General features: G+C 54.0%; 3 protein-coding genes across 11 annotated transcripts in view; 2 read left to right on the top strand and 1 right to left on the bottom strand.

Annotated features, from left to right (window-relative positions):
• Window positions 1–1,935, top strand: part of AP2A1 (adaptor related protein complex 2 subunit alpha 1) — a 30,593-nt gene extending 28,658 nt beyond the window's left edge. Inside the window, exons 19-23 of the mRNA XM_047077604.1 lie at window positions 327–450; window positions 550–666; window positions 783–852; window positions 1,051–1,185; window positions 1,496–1,935. Coding sequence (XP_046933560.1) covers window positions 327–450; window positions 550–666; window positions 783–852; window positions 1,051–1,185; window positions 1,496–1,573 — 524 coding nt within the window. The 3' untranslated portion in view covers window positions 1,574–1,935. The remainder of the gene's footprint in view (window positions 1–326; window positions 451–549; window positions 667–782; window positions 853–1,050; window positions 1,186–1,495) is intronic.
• On the bottom strand, window positions 1,864–6,821 carry FUZ (fuzzy planar cell polarity protein). Of its 4 annotated transcripts, none has more exons than XM_047077607.1 (11): window positions 6,634–6,821; window positions 5,892–6,013; window positions 5,555–5,639; window positions 5,371–5,439; window positions 5,068–5,172; window positions 4,068–4,265; window positions 3,844–3,939; window positions 3,426–3,532; window positions 3,285–3,349; window positions 3,131–3,205; window positions 1,864–2,197 (listed from the first exon to the last, which is right to left on the bottom strand). In XM_047077607.1, exons 2-11 carry the CDS (start codon window positions 5,972–5,974, stop codon window positions 1,971–1,973), a joined length of 1,110 nt encoding a protein of 369 aa, XP_046933563.1. In that variant the 5' UTR covers window positions 5,975–6,013; window positions 6,634–6,821; the 3' UTR covers window positions 1,864–1,970. The 4 variants fall into 4 exon arrangements, with proteins under 4 accessions (XP_046933563.1, XP_046933561.1, XP_046933564.1 ...); XM_047077605.1 differs by lacking the exon at window positions 6,634–6,821 and adding an exon at window positions 6,279–6,569; XM_047077608.1 differs by lacking the exon at window positions 6,634–6,821 and adding an exon at window positions 6,434–6,569.
• A 7,176-nt stretch (window positions 6,822–13,997) lies between these two features.
• The window catches only part of LOC124510893 (prostate tumor-overexpressed gene 1 protein homolog), a 35,966-nt gene continuing 34,705 nt past the window's right edge, over window positions 13,998–15,258 (top strand). For 3 of the 6 annotated variants that reach the window (XR_006961775.1, XM_047077599.1, XM_047077598.1), the window contains exons 1-3: window positions 13,998–14,184; window positions 14,281–14,326; window positions 14,517–14,641. Coding sequence is in view for 5 of the 6 variants with exons in the window: in XM_047077599.1 (XP_046933555.1) it covers window positions 14,051–14,184; window positions 14,281–14,326; window positions 14,517–14,641 (305 nt within the window). In the remaining variant the exon portion in view is untranslated. The remainder of the gene's footprint in view (window positions 14,185–14,280; window positions 14,327–14,516; window positions 14,642–15,258) is intronic. The other 3 variants (XM_047077596.1, XM_047077595.1, XM_047077597.1) reach the window with 3 other exon arrangements.

Here is a 15,258-nt window from a genome sequence, read left to right as displayed (position 1 = left end):
TAGTCACCGAGGTGGTAAGATCCAGGATTCAAACTCAGGTCAGCCATCACAGCCCCGGAAGGGCTTCCACCCCGGTAGGGTGCGACATGCCATAATGGAGGTCGCCGAGCCCATGGTAGAAAGCCAGAGTAGGCACCCAGGCGGTGGTCGAAGGTCTCCCTTAGGAGGGACTTTGGGCCTTGTGGTATGAGTCCGGGATGGCGGGACCAGCTCCTCAGAGGCTTGCAGGCTGGGGCCGCGGGGAAAGTTCAGAACCATCAGGGGTTCATGGCCACGACCGCCGTGGCCGCCGCCTCTTTCCGGCTTCCTTGACCACAGGCGGGCACAGCTGGCGGTGCAGACCAAGCGCGTGGCCGCGCAGGTGGACGGCGGGGCGCAGGTGCAGCAGGTGCTCAACATCGAGTGTCTGCGGGACTTCCTGACGCCCCCGCTCCTATCCGTGCGCTTCCGGTGAGTCTGAGTCTGGCTGGGCACTGCCGAGCAAGCGGGCACGGTCTCCTGGATGGGGGCGGGGCCTGATGGAGCCCTCCTTGCCACCCCTCCCTCTAGGTACGGGGGCGCCCCCCAGTCCCTCACCCTGAAGCTCCCCGTGACCATCAACAAGTTCTTCCAGCCCACAGAGATGGCGGCCCAGGACTTCTTCCAGCGCTGGAAGCAGCTGAGCCTGTGAGCAGCGGGGGGCGGAGCCACAGCCACATCTGGGGAGGGGGTGGGGCCTTGACTTGACCGGACTTGACTTTGAACTGACCTGACTTGAACTTCCTTCCCCCCCCCATCCCCAGCCCCCAACAGGAGGCTCAGAAAATCTTCAAAGCCAACCACCCCATGGATGCAGAAGTCACTAAGGCAAAAGTGAGTGACAACTGAGCAAGACAGGAGAGGGGCCCCTAATTCGGATCTGGGGAACCGTGCCCATTTTTCTGTGCCTCTGTTTTCCCCTCTGTAAAGCGGGGCCGGTTCCCACAGGCAAGGGTTTTGGGGAACTGGCTCACTACGGCCTGGTTGCTGCCGGATCGGCACCCTCTGATGGCTCCCCTTCTCTCGCCCCAGCTCTTGGGGTTTGGCTCTGCTCTCCTGGACAATGTGGACCCGAACCCCGAGAACTTCGTGGGGGCTGGAATCATCCAAACGAAAGCCCTGCAGGTGGGCTGTCTGCTCCGGCTGGAGCCCAATGCCCAGGCTCAGGTGAGTGGTGGTCTGGGAGGCGTCACCCCGACTGGTTGTACGTTCTCTGTGTCCCTGTGTTCTCTATGCGCTGTCTTCCTCTCCCCTTCCCTCCTGATTTTCACCTCTCCGCATCTCCCCCCTTCTGGTTCTGGCTTTTGACCTTTCACCCTCTACCTCCTGTGTCGCTTCCGTTCCTGCCTCTCGTCCCTTCGATCACCTTTCTGATCCCTTTGCCCCTTTTCTCTTGTCTCCCTTATATCCTCCTCTCCCGGGCTCTCCGACCCCTCTGCCTCCTCCCTGAGTCCACGCCATCATGTCCCCCACCCAGATGTATCGGCTGACCCTGCGCACGAGCAAGGAACCCGTCTCCCGTCACCTGTGTGAGCTGCTGGCCCAGCAGTTCTGAGCCCTGGACTCTGCCCCCGGGGATGTGGCCGGTGCCGGGCAGCCCCTAGGACTGAGGCAGCTTTGGTGGATGGGGCAGGGAGGGGACCTCCATTGGTGACAGGGAAGACCCCAGGGGTGGGGGAATGCCTGGGACCTTCCTCCGGCCTTTTGTATTTTTATTTTTGTTCATCTGCTGCTGTTTACATTCTGGGGGGTTAGGGGGAGCCCCCTCCCTCCCTTTCCCCCCTAAGCACAGAGGGGAGAGGGGCCAGGGAAGTGGGCGCCTCCTCCCCTCCCACCCCACCCCATCGTAGCCCCTCCCGCCCCCTCCCCGTCCAGGGGCTGTGTATTATTGTGAGCGAATAAACAGAGAGACGCTAACAGCAGTGTCTGTGTTCATGGCTCGGGCCGAGGGGTCAGAGGAGCGGGGTGAGGGCGTGGAGAGTGTGGGTGGCCAAGCTCCGCAGCCCATGGGTGGGGCTCTGGGCGGACACCAGCAGCAGCAACCGCCGTGGCCCCAACTGCAGGGCCACCAGCCGCCATCCTGTGCCTGGCTCCTCGGGCCCAGACACCAGGTAGCAGGCTCTCGGCACCTGGGCCCTCTGGGCTGCATCCTCCGCCTTGTCCTCTGGTGTCCCCGGCTCTGGAGGAAGGACAGGAAGGGCCAAGGTGACCAGTGGGGCCTGGGCAACTAGAACACCAACCCGCAGGAGCGACGCCACATCCCGGGCCTAAATTCGACTCCTGATGGGTGGGGGCCTCATGGCTCCAGCCGGCTGTCCGTTGACTGAAGAAGGCCATGGAGTTCACTGCCCCCCCCTTCTTCCCAGCCAGCCGACGCCCCCTCTTCCCTGGGGATACTGTGTGCAGCCCCGGACAAGCCGCTTAGCAATACAGACCACAGACACACAGGTCACCCCTACCCGGTACCAGGCATGGGGCTCCCTTCTAACCCTACCAAGGACCCCGCCCCACTTGACCCCGGGAAGTGGGGGGGGGGGGGGAGGGACAGACCTCTGTCCCTCCCAAGTAGAGCCCTTTACCATCTTGCTACATCCATCGGGATCTTCACTGGGGTTGTAGAATCATCCTAGGTCCCTTCCTTTGTCTCTGTAGGGCCTCGTGGGTTGCAAGACAACTTTCCCTTCCTAATCCAGGCTCCGTGGGATGCCCCCCACCCCCGCCGGGGGGGGAGGGGGGCAAAAACTGCAGACAAAGCCTGTACTTTGAGCGGCTCAGTGGTGAGTGTGGGTATGGGAACCAGGCTGCCTCTGTGTGAACGCCGGCTCTCTGCTGCTTATCAGCTGAGCCTCTGTTTCCTCATCTGTACTATGGGAACGAGGATATAACAGGCGATATCCCTCACCTATGAGGATGAAGTGAATCATTACGTACATAAGCCCTCGGCAAGAGATTCAGTGTCAGTGTTAACTACCAGGATCGCCCAGTAGACTCTGCAGTCTGGAGGCTGGGACCTCCCTGCCCCTCCCCATCAGTGTGGATGCCGCGTCCTCCCCGCCGTGATCTGAGACTCGCTGTCCCGCAGTGTGCGAAGCAGGCACTTTCGGCCGCTGACCTGGTGGGAAGTGCGTGGCGGTGACCAACGAGTAGAAGGAGCGGAGGAGGCGCCTGCGCTGCTCAGGAGAAGGCTCTGGAGGGGGAAGAGAGACCAGGTGACCGAGAGTTCCTCCACGGCCCACGCCCCTCCCAGCCCCGCCCTCGCCAGTCACCTTGATCCCCAGAGGGCTCCACGGTGAAGAGGCAACGTTTCAATTCCAGGTGGAGGAGCAGTAGCCTGCGAGAAAGGGGGTGTCACGGGCGGGGAAGAGGGGATGAGGGCCCCCCAACCCACGCGCCCGACCAAACCCTACCCGAGGACGTCCACGTGCAGGGGGAAGCCAGCGGGCAGCGCTCGGGGTCCCAGCGGCACGCAGGTCCGCAGCGGGTCTAGCACTGGCTGCCACCAGCGGTCCAGAAGCTGAGGCGGGGCCGGTGGGCGAGATCAGGGGCGGGTACTAGGGGAGGGGGCGTGGGCAGGGAAGAGAGGAGGGGCCCACGAGGGCGGAGGACAGAGGGGACCAAGGAGGGGATGAGAGCGAAAGAGGGACGGGGCTGGCGTGAAGGTGATTGGAACGCAGTCCACAGGAGGCGGGGCCTACAGGAGGGGCAGGGCTGACGGAGAGCGGGTCCAGGGCGGAGAGAGCGCCGGCCGGGCGAGGTGGTGAGGGGGCACAGGGGCCCGCGGCAGAGGGCGTAACGGGGGAAAAGCGGGGACACGCCAGGATTCACCTGTGGATCCAGCTGGCTGAGGGGAGGGCGCGGCCCGCAGAGCAGACACAGCTCCAAGCCCGGCAGCAGCGTCAGGGTCAGAAGCCGGTGCGGGACCTGAAGCGGGGCGCGGGATGGGCCGGCCGGAGCCCCGCCCCTCCCCACCGAAGCCCCGCCCCCTCACGTCTCGGCCCCTTCGTCCCTTCTAGCTCGCCCACCGCAGGCGCAGAGCCCCCGCAACTCACCGTGGGACTCCCGTGTGGCAGGTACACCGGGTAGTCGCGAGCGGCCTGAGGCGGCAAGGACCCCACCAGCCAGGGGAGCAGCACGGCCTCCGGCGTCCCCAGCCGCCACCAGCTCTCCGTTGCTGCGACCACCCGGCCCGACACGACCAGGCTGCCAAAGGCCGTGCCTGCTGCCTCAGCGAACCCAGAGAGGGCTTCCTGGATAAGGCAGGCAGGCCGAGTCAGGAGTCAGGGGACACAAGCAGGGGCAGCGACGATTTTCCCAGGTGGGCCACGGGTGTGAAGAAACTGGCATGCTCGCCTGCCTCACCCTCCCGGGGCCTGGGTTCCTTCCCCTTCACGTGCAGGTACCATCCCCAAGTCACACTGTAAAGTGAGATTAAACAGGTAACGTGCCTGCTCCCTGGCCTGACAACGTGCTACTGAAGCTACCGGTTACAACAGCCCAGTGGCGGCTTATTGAAACCTACTACGTGCCAAGTAGGCGCAATCGACAGCCTACCCCAGCTCAGAGAGGTCAGGTCGCCTGCCCAGAGTCCCTCTGCTGGGAGGCGGCCATGCCAGGTGACTCAACAGGAGCCGTAGTTAAGGAAGGATAGATAGAGATCCACTGGCAAAAGGACCAGCATGTGCCAAAGCAAGGAAGTTGGGAAGCTGTTGGGATTCGTGGGACCCACGAGGCAGCTGGGCGAAGGCGGACTGTGGAGTTAGCAGAGGTCGGGGTGAGCTCGTTGGTGGGTTTCAGATCCCACAGGTCCTCAAACACCAGGCTGAGGGCATGGAAGCTGGTCCTGGGGGCGATGAGAGCCACCGGAGGGCTGTGAGCTGGGGAGGGGCGGGGTCAGCCCTGGGTGTAGAAAGACCCTTCTGGGGCCAAGTGGGGGGTTGGGGTTGGCCCAGAGGGAGGGAAGAGGTTGAGGCAAAGGCCCGGGGGTAAGAGGATCAGGACTAAGCCAGGGCCACAGTGACAGGTTCAAGGGTTCCCAGGCATCCTCAGTACCTGCAGGAGAGACACCTCTGGAGGAACCACACAGTCCACACACTGGGTCAGGTCCCCGATGCGCTCAGAGTCCCCCAGGAAACTGTCAACGAGGCGGTAACTGGCCTAGCAGAGGGGAGAAGGAAGGGGCTTAAGGACCCGGATGGCCCCCAGATCTGCCGCCTCCCCTTCAGAAAACTAGCCCCGCGGAGCCTAGCTCTGGGGTCAGATGACCAGGCCGCCGCAGAGGCTGCTGGGAACTGTAGTTCCCAAATATCAGCGACGGGGCAAGCTAACTTCCATCCTCACGTCCTGAAGCCTCACCCTCAACTCCTTCTTCAGCCTCTCTACGTTGCGGATATTGGTCAGTTCTTCAAGCCCCACAAGAAGAACCTAGAAGAAGCAAATAAGAGAGGAGGGGCTGGGGATCTGGACTCCTGGCGTGAGGGAGGAGGATCCTGAGAACTCAGGTTCCTGGGTTTGGGGAAGAGGGCTTAGGGAGTCTCACCATGGCCCCAAACACCATCTGGAGTAGCCTCTCCAGCCTCAGCTCCGAGGTGCCCTCCTCAGATGACAGAACAATGAGGGTGATGCTGTGAGAAAGGGGGCCAAGAAGCGAGAATGAGTCCAGGCCTCAGAAACAGGGCAGTGACTCGATCTTCTGCCGGCTACGTCTTCTGCCAGCCAGCACAACCCGCTCCTTGTACAGAGAAACCCAGGGATCAGAGAGGGTAACTGGCTTGGCAAAGATTCCACAGCCAAGTAAACAGCTGGCCGTGGAGGCCATCTTCGACAGGGGCTATCATCCGGGCCCTGTGCCTGCCCCCAAGCTACCACGTGGAGACCTGTCATGGAAGTTTTTCCACACCACGGTCGTGTCCTCGGTCCTTGCAGAGCTCAGCTGCACCTCGAGATTCTGCCCAAACATGTGTACGCCATTGAGAGAGCCGATGACCGAGAACGGGAGCTGGGGAAAAGTTGGGGACATTAGACGGGAGCCCCCAAACCCTCCACCTTGGGACCCAAGTGTCCGGGGCCCCAGCCCCCTCCTCTTTCTGGATCCCCTGGCCCCTCCTCCTCTGGGAACCAGGATTGTTGGTCCATTCATTACACTCGTGGCCCTCTAACTAAACTCAACTCTGAAACTTCTCCAGACCCTATTCCCTTGCAGACCCAGAGTCCACGTGCCCAGCCCCCTTCTATTTTGGCGATCCAGGCGTCCAGGGCCCCACCTGCTGGCGGGCGGGGGCGCCGCCGCGGCTGCTTCTGCAGAACAAGGGGACTCCGCTGGAGGCCGCGAGGCAGAGCAGATGCACGGTGCCCTCCGTCCCCTCCTCGCCCATTTGGAACCCCCTCCGGTCCCCTCGTGGGGGCAGTCAGTGACCACCTTGGAACATGCCCATAGTCACGCCAAGTCGGCAGGCCGGTCGGCCATCCGAAGCCGCCAGAGGGCGAGATGGGGAGCTGATTGGCAGAGAAGTAAATTCCCGCCTTCTCCATCCAACTCAAACCCACCCTCAGTCTCTAGTCCAGCACCTCCCCCAAGCCCCGTTAGGTTCTCTTCCGCCCCAGCCGGAAGTCACATACCCCTAACAAAGATGGCGCCTCTGGGGCTTGCAATGCTTCGTAGTTTCTCCCTGAAATAGTTCGGTTGACTCCATGTATTTAGAGAAGAGAATGAAGAGCCCGGCTTGAAGGTAGTGACGGCGCCCAGGCGTTGTCTAGCAAGCGTCAGGTAGGCTAGGATGTTTTACATTCTAAAGTGATAAACAGCTGTGCCCGACTCAAAGATGGTGACGGTGCCGGGGCGTTGCCTAGCAACCCCGCGTTCCGTCTAATTTCCAGGCTAAGACTGTATAGAACTGTGCCCCACTCAAAGATGGCCGCATGACGAATCTCGAGCAAAGGCGAGAAAAATACCATCTCCCCCTTCCCCCTCGCGGATGGTTTGGTCCGGCGAACGTTGCCTAGTAACCACCAGAGGAAAAGGTTGTTTTTGTTGTTGGAAAAAGAAAGACGAAGTCCTTTATTTTCTAGAATCACAAAAATAACCTTATTTTTCTAATAAATTTATACACGCTAGTGTAGCACGCCGAACGTGAAAATAGCCCCCACTTTCCCGAGATAAAAGGTTGACATTTAACACAAAATATTCACCCATTGTTGACAAATATGATCACTGTGCTAATGTTGCCTTCAAACTTTTTTTTCTCCTCAGACCGCATAAATACGCCGTTTTTGTATAAATGTCTTTTGATAATCAACATTACGGATGTAAGCAGATCGATTTAGCCAATCCTGTATTGACACACATCCGTTTCTTTCTTCTGTGTGTTTAAAGTAAACTGATAAAGTAGAATTTCATTTAGTTATGAATTTAAACAACTAGAACTTTTTTGCTTTGTGAGAACAGTGGCCTGCATGCGCCCAAATGTATTTGCAAAATATATAGTAATGTTAAAAAACATTTGTTTCCTGAAAACCTGTTTTGCCTGCATTCTGGATTTGATGTTTAGTAGCTGATACGAAATATATTAAGAGGTTTATTCTCACACTAAATTACATCAAACTTCTAGAGGAATAAACATACATAAAATAATAAATGAAGTAAAATATCAGTTTCTCCCTGCCGTTCTATGAATTTTCTTCAGTTCATATTTATTTTTAAAAATTTTTAATATTTATTTTTGAGAGAGAGACGGAGCTTGAGTGGGGGAGGGGCAGAGAGAGAGGGAGACACAGAATCCAAAGGAAGCTCTGAGCTGTCAGCACAGAGCTCGACGTGGGGGCTCAAACTGATGGACCCTCAAGATCAGGACCGGAGCCGAAGTCGGACGCATCTGTTGGGTGCTTAACCGACTGAGCCACCCAGGTGCCCCCAGGCAATGTTTCTTTGTAATTACATAAGTGTTGATAACTCATCTGCCCTCCTGTTTCCTTCTTGCCCCTCAAACTATCCTTTCAGCATTATTTAAAAGTTGCCTCCTTCCTGAAGTACAGCCTACTGGAAAACGGTTTCCTCACAACACTTCTGACACCACATGTGTGGGTTTTCCACACCAAGCAATTCTCCAGTGCCCTATGGATACCGACTGGGTGTCTTACAAGTCAATTCAGTTCTGACTCTAACCACCTGGAGTCAGTGCAGACCCCAAAGGTCAAGGGCTCAGTCCCATGAGTCTGCCCCCACTTTGGACATCAATCGTGGAGCGCCCGAGTGGCTCAGTCAAGCGTCGCACTCTAGATTTCAGCTCAGGTCATGATCTCATGGTCATGATCTGAGATCAGCCTGGAGTTGTGCTCTGGTCATGGAGACTGCTTAAGATTCTCTCTCTCTCTCTCTCTCTCTCTCTCTCTCTCTCTCTCTCAACAAACACACAAACAGAACTACCAATCGCAAGCAGTGGGTCCACAGGTTATCCATGCTTCTGTCTGAATTGGCTACAAATTGGGGGTTCCACCTCCTCAGGTTTGATCATTTGCTACAATGACTCACAGAGCCCAGGGCAACACTTTACTTAGTATTACTGATTTATTGTAAAATGTATTATTAAGGATAGCCAGATGAAGAAGTACCTAGATGAAACCCAGAGGGTCCTGACTACAGGAGATTCTGTCTCTGTGGAGATTGGGGTGCGTTATTCCCCCAACACAGGGATGCGGCTCAGAGGTTCTCTGAACCCATGCCTTATTGGGGGTTTTAAATGCAGATTTCAGGGGCACCTGGGTGGCTCAGACGGTTGAGCGCCGGACTTTAGTTCAGGTCATGATCTCACGGTTTGTGGGTTCGAGCCCCGCATTGGGCTCTGTGCTAACAGCTCAGAGCCTGGAGCCTTCTTGGGATTCTGTGTCTCCCTCTCTCTCTGCCCCTCCCCTGCTTGGGCTTTGTCTCTCTCTCTCTCTCTCTCTCCCTCTCTCTCTCTCAAAAACAAATAAACATTAAAAAAATTTTTAATTCAGATTTCATTAGATAGGCAAGATGGATTAAATCATCGGGGCCATTGGTGATTAACTCAATCCCCAGCACTCTTCCCCTCCCCAGAGATCCCAGGGGTCTTAGGAGCTCTTGTGTGACGAACCAGTAGGAAACTGAGGCTACATGGGACAATAAAAGATGTCCCTACCTCCCCTTAGCACAGGAAATTACAAGGATTTTAGGAACTCTGGGCCAAGAAGCAGGGCCAGGAGCAAACATATATTTCTTATTATACCATAATATCACATCTTTTAGAAAGTCTCTTGGAGTTCTGTTTTTATTGCCTGGAATGGTTTCCTCCCACCTTCATTATCATACAGTTCTGGAGTGATCGTTAATTTTTTTTGAGTCTTAACATCTACCACCTTCTTCTAGTTTCTATTTCTGCAGTTAAGAAGTTGGCTGTCATTCTACGTATAATTTCTTTGTGGAAATTTCTTTCACTCTGCGGGCTATTTAGGCTTCCCTTTCACTACAATGAGTCAAAGCGAGCAGGTTTTTTTTTAAACATAATTTTATAGGGGCGCCTGGGTGGCTCAGTCAGTTAAGCGTCTGACTTTGGCTCAGGTCATGATCTCACGGCTCGGTTTGTGAGTTCGAGCCTGCTTCAGATTCTGTGTCTCCCTCTCTCTCTGCCCCTCCCCCACTCACACACGCACACTCTCTCTCTCTCTCTGACATAAACATTACAAAAACTTTAATGTAACTTTATATTCTGTGCTTCCAGGATTCAAGAATTCGTGTTTTGTTTTGTTTACACTAATTTTTTATTTTTTATTTTTTTTTCAACGTTTATTCATTTTTGGGACAGAGAGAGACAGAGCATGAACAGGGGAGGGGCAGAGAGAGAGGGAGACACAGAATCGGAAACAGGCTCCAGGCTCTGAGCCATCAGCCCAGAGCCTGACGCGGGGCTCGAACTCACGGACGGCGAGATCGTGACCTGGCTGAAGTCGGACGCCCAACCGACTGTGCCACCCAGGTGCCCCTACACTAATTTTTTAAAGTAATCTCTCTGCCCAACACGGGGCTCAAACTCACAACCCTGAGATCAAGAGTCACATGCTCTACAGACTGAGCTGGCCAGGCACCCCGATTTTTTTTTTTTATTATTTCTCATCAGCTCTAGACAATGCACAGCAATAAATTCTTAAAAATGTTGTTTCTCTTTTATTCCATTTTTTTCCCATTTCTGACTCCAATTAGAGAAATGTCAGACTTTCACTTTCTAGCACCATATCCATTTTCAAATTTAAAATGTATTTTTCATTTCCTAGTTGGGTAATCTCTTCCCTTTTCCTTGTTTTCCTTTTCTTTGTTAACTTTTTTAAAGTGTATTTATTTATTTTGAGAGAGAGAGAGAGAGAGAAGATGAGCAGGGGAGGGGCAGAGAAAGAGGAGGACAGAGGATCCGAAGCAGACTCTGTGCCGACAGCAGAGAGCCCCGTGCGGGGCTTGAATTCATGACCTGTGAAATCATGAACTGAGCCAAAGTCGAGTTGAACGCTCAACGGACTGAGCCACCCAGGGACCCCCTGGGTTGGTTGGTTTGGTTTTTTTTTTTTTTAAGTTTATTCACTGAGCCAGCGAGACAGAGGACAAGCAGGCTCCACACTGCCAGCACGGAGCCCGACGCGGGGCTCGAACCCACGAACCGTGAGATCACGACCTGAGCCGAAGTCGGACGCTTCACCCACTGAGCCCCCCAGGGGCCTCCCAAGTTAAGTTCTAAAGACTGTGACTTCCATCTGGCTTGCGTTCTCCGTCCTGCTGGTACTCTCTCCTGCTTGCTCTGATGCAGCCAGTGCTATGTTGTGACGCACCCAAAGCGGACCATGGACCCGAGCACAGTCTCGGGCTGACAGCCTGGGAGCAACTGAACCCCGCTCACGATTACAAGAGGGAGCCTGGAAGCAAGCGTCTCTAGTTCTGCCTTCGGACGATTTCCGTGCTGGCTGACGCTTTGATTACAGCCAGTGAGACTCTGATGCCGGGAGCCAGCGAAGCCACACCTGGATTCCTGATCTGCAGAAACCGCGAAACAATCCGCGTGGTTTTAAGCCGCCGAGTTTTAGGGTAATTCGTCACCCGGCGTGAGAGAACTTAGACAACGTCCTTTGTTTCTCTCACCATTTTGCGCATCGTGGTACCTTAGGAACCCAACCATTTGGGGACTCGGAGTCCCGGGATCTCACATCTGTTAACCGTTGTTCCCGTGGACTCTAACTTACAGTCCTTGCCTCTGTGCTGGTGGCCTTTGACTCCGAACTCCTTACTTGATATTGAGCAGAGTCCCGTGCGGAGGATTTCCTTCTGCTTCTGCAGATTTGCAGGAGTGTTACCAGCCTGGAATTAGCTCAGCGGCCCTGGGAGGCCCTTGCTTAGGTGGAGAAAAAGACTCCTTTTCCAATTCCCATCGAGCTTCAGGCTCTTGGTAATGCCTATGCAGCAGTAATACACTCGGTCTTCTTTTTTGTTAATTTTTGGCTCTCTTTTTTGGGAATGGGAGGGAGGGATTCTTTCTTTCTTTTTTTTTTTAAGTTTAGTTATTTTGAGAGAGAGAGAGAGAAAAAAAAGCGCGAGTTGGGGAGGGGCAGAGAGAGAATCCCAAGCAGGCTCCTCAGTGTCAGTGCAGAGCCCAATGCAGGGCTCGAACTCATGAACCCTCAGATCAAGATCTGAGCTGAAGTCAGAGGCTTAACTGACTGAGCCACCCAGGTGCCCTAGAAGGTGGGGGGGGGGGTCGGTTAGGATTCTTGAAGAATCTCTCATGAGGTCTACCTCTTAAGAAACCACCAATGTTGCAAAAACAGTATTATAGCACCTAATCCATCATAATCCCAGAAGCTGAAGTCCAGGCTGAAATATCTAATTGTTTATTTTTATCATTTGTAATATATGAATGGAAATGTTTAAAAAAAATAAGTTCATACAGCTGATCATACATTCAGCTTATCGAAAGAAAGGTTTCCTTTTAGCTGCTAGGGCAGATTTTTAATTTTAGGAAGTATTTTAATCTTCTTACCTGTTGATCATTTTTCCTTTCTCCAATTTAATCTTCCTTACAATTCTATTAAAATCGAATTACACCGGCATACAAAAGATGGGAGCTGCTTTAGATGAAAAGAAATTTGAGAGATATAATGTCTAAATATGTGCTTGGTCTTTCGATTCTGATGCAAATAAAGCAAATGGAAAAGGACGTTTTGAGAGAATTGGGGAAATTTGTGGATTTACTAGTAAAAAAATTTTTTTTAATGTTTATTTATTTTTGAGAGAGAGAGAGAGGCAGAGAGTGAGCAGGAGAGGGGCAGAGGGAAAGGGAGACACAGAATCCGAAGCAGGCTTCAGGCTCTGAGCCATCAGCACAGAGCCCGATGCGGGGCTCAAACCCACAAACCATGAGATCATGACCTGAGCCAAAGTCGGACGCCTAACCAACTGAGTCACCCAGGCACCCCTTGATTGTGGATTTAGATGATACTAAGAAATGATTTTGTTTGGGGTGATAATGGCATAGTGGCTGTGTAAGAAAATGCCTGTGACTTCTTAGAGAGTTCTGCCAAGCCTGTAGAGGTAAAATGATAGGATGTTGGGGTTTTGCTTTAAAAGGCTTCAGCAAGGGGCGCGTGGCTGGCTCAGTCAGAAGAACAATGAATGCAACTCTTGATCTCGGGGTGGTGAGTTTTAATCCCATTTCAGGTGTAGAGATTACTTAATTTTTTTAATTTAAATTTTTAAAAAAAGAGTCTTCAGCAAAGAAAATAAAAGCAAAAAGTGGTGGATAAGGTAAATGTGACAAAGTGGTGATACAACTGTATGTAAGAGGAACGCGCCCTTTTATTCTGAAATACGTTGCCAAATTGCACTGGAGCAAATTGTGCTGATTTACACCCCCACAAGATTTTGAGCCCAAACTCTCCCACCCTCAGGGACATTATTCTTTCCAACATTAATTAGCATGACAAAGGCAGAATGCTTTTTAATTGGTGAAGATAAGCAGTTTTCAGATGTTTATTCGCCAATTTTAATTGTTTTGTATGGGGGAAGAGCCTTCTTACCATTAAAAAAAAAGTATTTGTATTTTCCTAAGTTTTTATTGATTAGTAAGATGTATTTGTGTAGTTTTTCAGCCAACATGTATGTTACAAATGACTTGCTCAGTTTATCATATTTTTTTTCCACTTGGTTCATGGAGACTTTTGGACAAACTGATCAATATTTTGTTTTCTGACTTTGCTGTGATGATAAACTCTTTTTCCAGCCTCCAGGATTATACAGCGTGTTTCTTTATAACTTCAGCTATTTTTAAGGTTTCATTTGTTGCATTTACTTTTTTTTTTTTTCGCATTTACATTTTTAATCCGCCTGGAATGTATTTATGTTTTAGGCCAGTTTCTGGCTGCTCTCCCAGAAAACAACAATCAAGGGTTGCCTAGCAACCGCCACTTGGGTCGGAATTCGGCTTGAGTGGGAAGAACAGCTTCATTTCCCTCCGAGTGGACGGCAGCCTTAAGCGTTGCCTAGTAACCCTATTTCTGAGGCTGTGATTGGAGCCTTCACGCGACCCTCCCCCTCCATCTCCTCCCGCCAGAAAAAAAACTGAACTAGAAACCTAATCTCTCCGTTAGAAAACTAGGGCAGCGTACGCGTTGCATAGCAACCAGGTCTTCTGACCCTCCCATTGAGACCAGAGTCGGAACTGGCGCCTCGCTCAAACATGGCGGCTGACGGTGCCTCTTTCAATACGTGCCACTCTCCACAGTCCTGACAATGATTCAGTCTCCCCCGTCAGGCTCCTGAAGGGGTTCGCTATGCGCTCCATCTCGCTCGCGGTGGGTGCGGACGAGGATGGAGGTAGAACCAACGAGCCCTGCGTGCCCCGCACAAACATGGCCGCGGGCGCGTCCAGCAGCGCAGCTGGGACGTCCGGCGCCGGTGCACGCGCAGCGCAGGCGCACTTCGGCTCCTCCCGCAGAAGCTGCGGCGGCAGCGGCGGTGGCGGCGGTGGCGGCTGCTGCGCGGGGCATGGTCCCCGGGTCGGAGGGCCCGGCCCGCGCCGGGGGCCTCGTGGCTGACGTGGTGTTTGTGATCGAGGGCACAGCCAACCTGGGGCCTTACTTCGAAGGGCTGCGCAAGCACTACCTGCTTCCGGCCATCGAGTGAGTGCCGTTTCCGCGACTCCAACCCCGCCCTCCGACTTTAGTTCTCCACAGCCTCTTGGCTTGACCCCGACCTTTTACCTCCGACCCTCACAGGTACTTTAATGGTGGTCCTCCTGCTGAGACGGACTTCGGGGGAGACGTGAGTCTTGGGACTCCTGAGTCTGAGGGAGGAGGGCGCCGGGGACCGGACGCCTGCGTCTGAGGAAGGAGGGGGCCGGGGACCGGACTCCTGAGTCTGAGGGAGGAGGGCGCCGGGCCCCGACTCCTGTGTCTGCGGGAGGTGGGAGGTGGGGTCCCAGATGAAAAGTTTCTCTGTCCTCCTCTCCCAGTATGGGGGGACCCAGTACAGCCTCGTGGTGTTCAACACGGTGGACTGCGCTCCTGAGTCCTACGTACAGTGTCACGCTCCCACCAGCAGCGCCTATGAGTTTGTCACCTGGCTCGATGGCATTAAGTGAGCTTTTTCTTGTGCTTGGGGTGGGGAGGGGGGGACCCTCTGAGGGCCCATGAACCGATGGTGGCTTGCCTTGAGCTTCGGGAACCATCCCTTCACACAGGGTGGCTGAACGGTCGGGGAGGGAGTTTTGTCCCTAAGTCACTTCCGTGGTGGGTTCTGTGTGCTCAGCAGTTTTGCCATCCGGTTTGGAAGTAGAGCAACCTTCCCAGTTTAGGAGGCCTGCGGAGGGCCAGCGCCCACCTGTACCGTGTGATTCTCCGCGTGGTTTCTGCTGTGTCTCATCTGTACTCCCTGTCTTCCTTTTTCAGAGGGCTACCGTGAAGCCCGAGTGCAAGGCGGGTGGGACTAGGCCAGGATATAGACCCCTCTGTGCTTTGGATGGGATTTTGAATGTTCGCATTACAGGCTTTTTCGGGTGCAGACAGCCTGGGGTCACATCACGGATAAACCACAACAGAACTCCGAGATCCAGGAGTCCCTGCTCCCTTTGTGCCTAACGTAGCTTATCTCCTATTTCTTTTTTCTTAATGTCTGTTTATTTATCTTGAGAGAGAGAGAACGAGGAGGGGAGGGGCAGAGAGAGAGAGAGAGAGGGAGAGAGAATCTCAAGCAGG

This window comes from Lynx rufus, unplaced genomic scaffold (genome assembly GCF_022079265.1).
Source record: "Lynx rufus isolate CCGP_SWC_20201006 ecotype Redwood Valley unplaced genomic scaffold, mLynRuf1.p SCAF_16, whole genome shotgun sequence".
In the NCBI taxonomy this organism is placed as follows: domain Eukaryota; kingdom Metazoa; phylum Chordata; class Mammalia; order Carnivora; family Felidae; genus Lynx; species Lynx rufus.
The sequence above is the reverse complement of the archived record's forward strand: the minus strand, read 5'-3'. Positions and strand labels throughout refer to the sequence as shown.

Excerpts from the sequence above, each read along its gene's own strand:
- FUZ (XM_047077605.1), bottom strand. The coding sequence starts at position 6,389 with ATGGGCGAGGAGGGGACGGAGGGCACCGTGCATCTGCTCTGCCTCGCG. Across the intron at positions 4,266-5,067 it reads CAGAGGTGTCTCTCCTGCAG|GAAGCCCTCTCTGGGTTCGC; the intron begins GTACTGAGGATG and ends TGCCTTATCCAG. Across the intron at positions 3,206-3,284 it reads GGAGCCCTCTGGGGATCAAG|AGCCTTCTCCTGAGCAGCGC; the intron begins GTGACTGGCGAG and ends TTCCCCCTCCAG.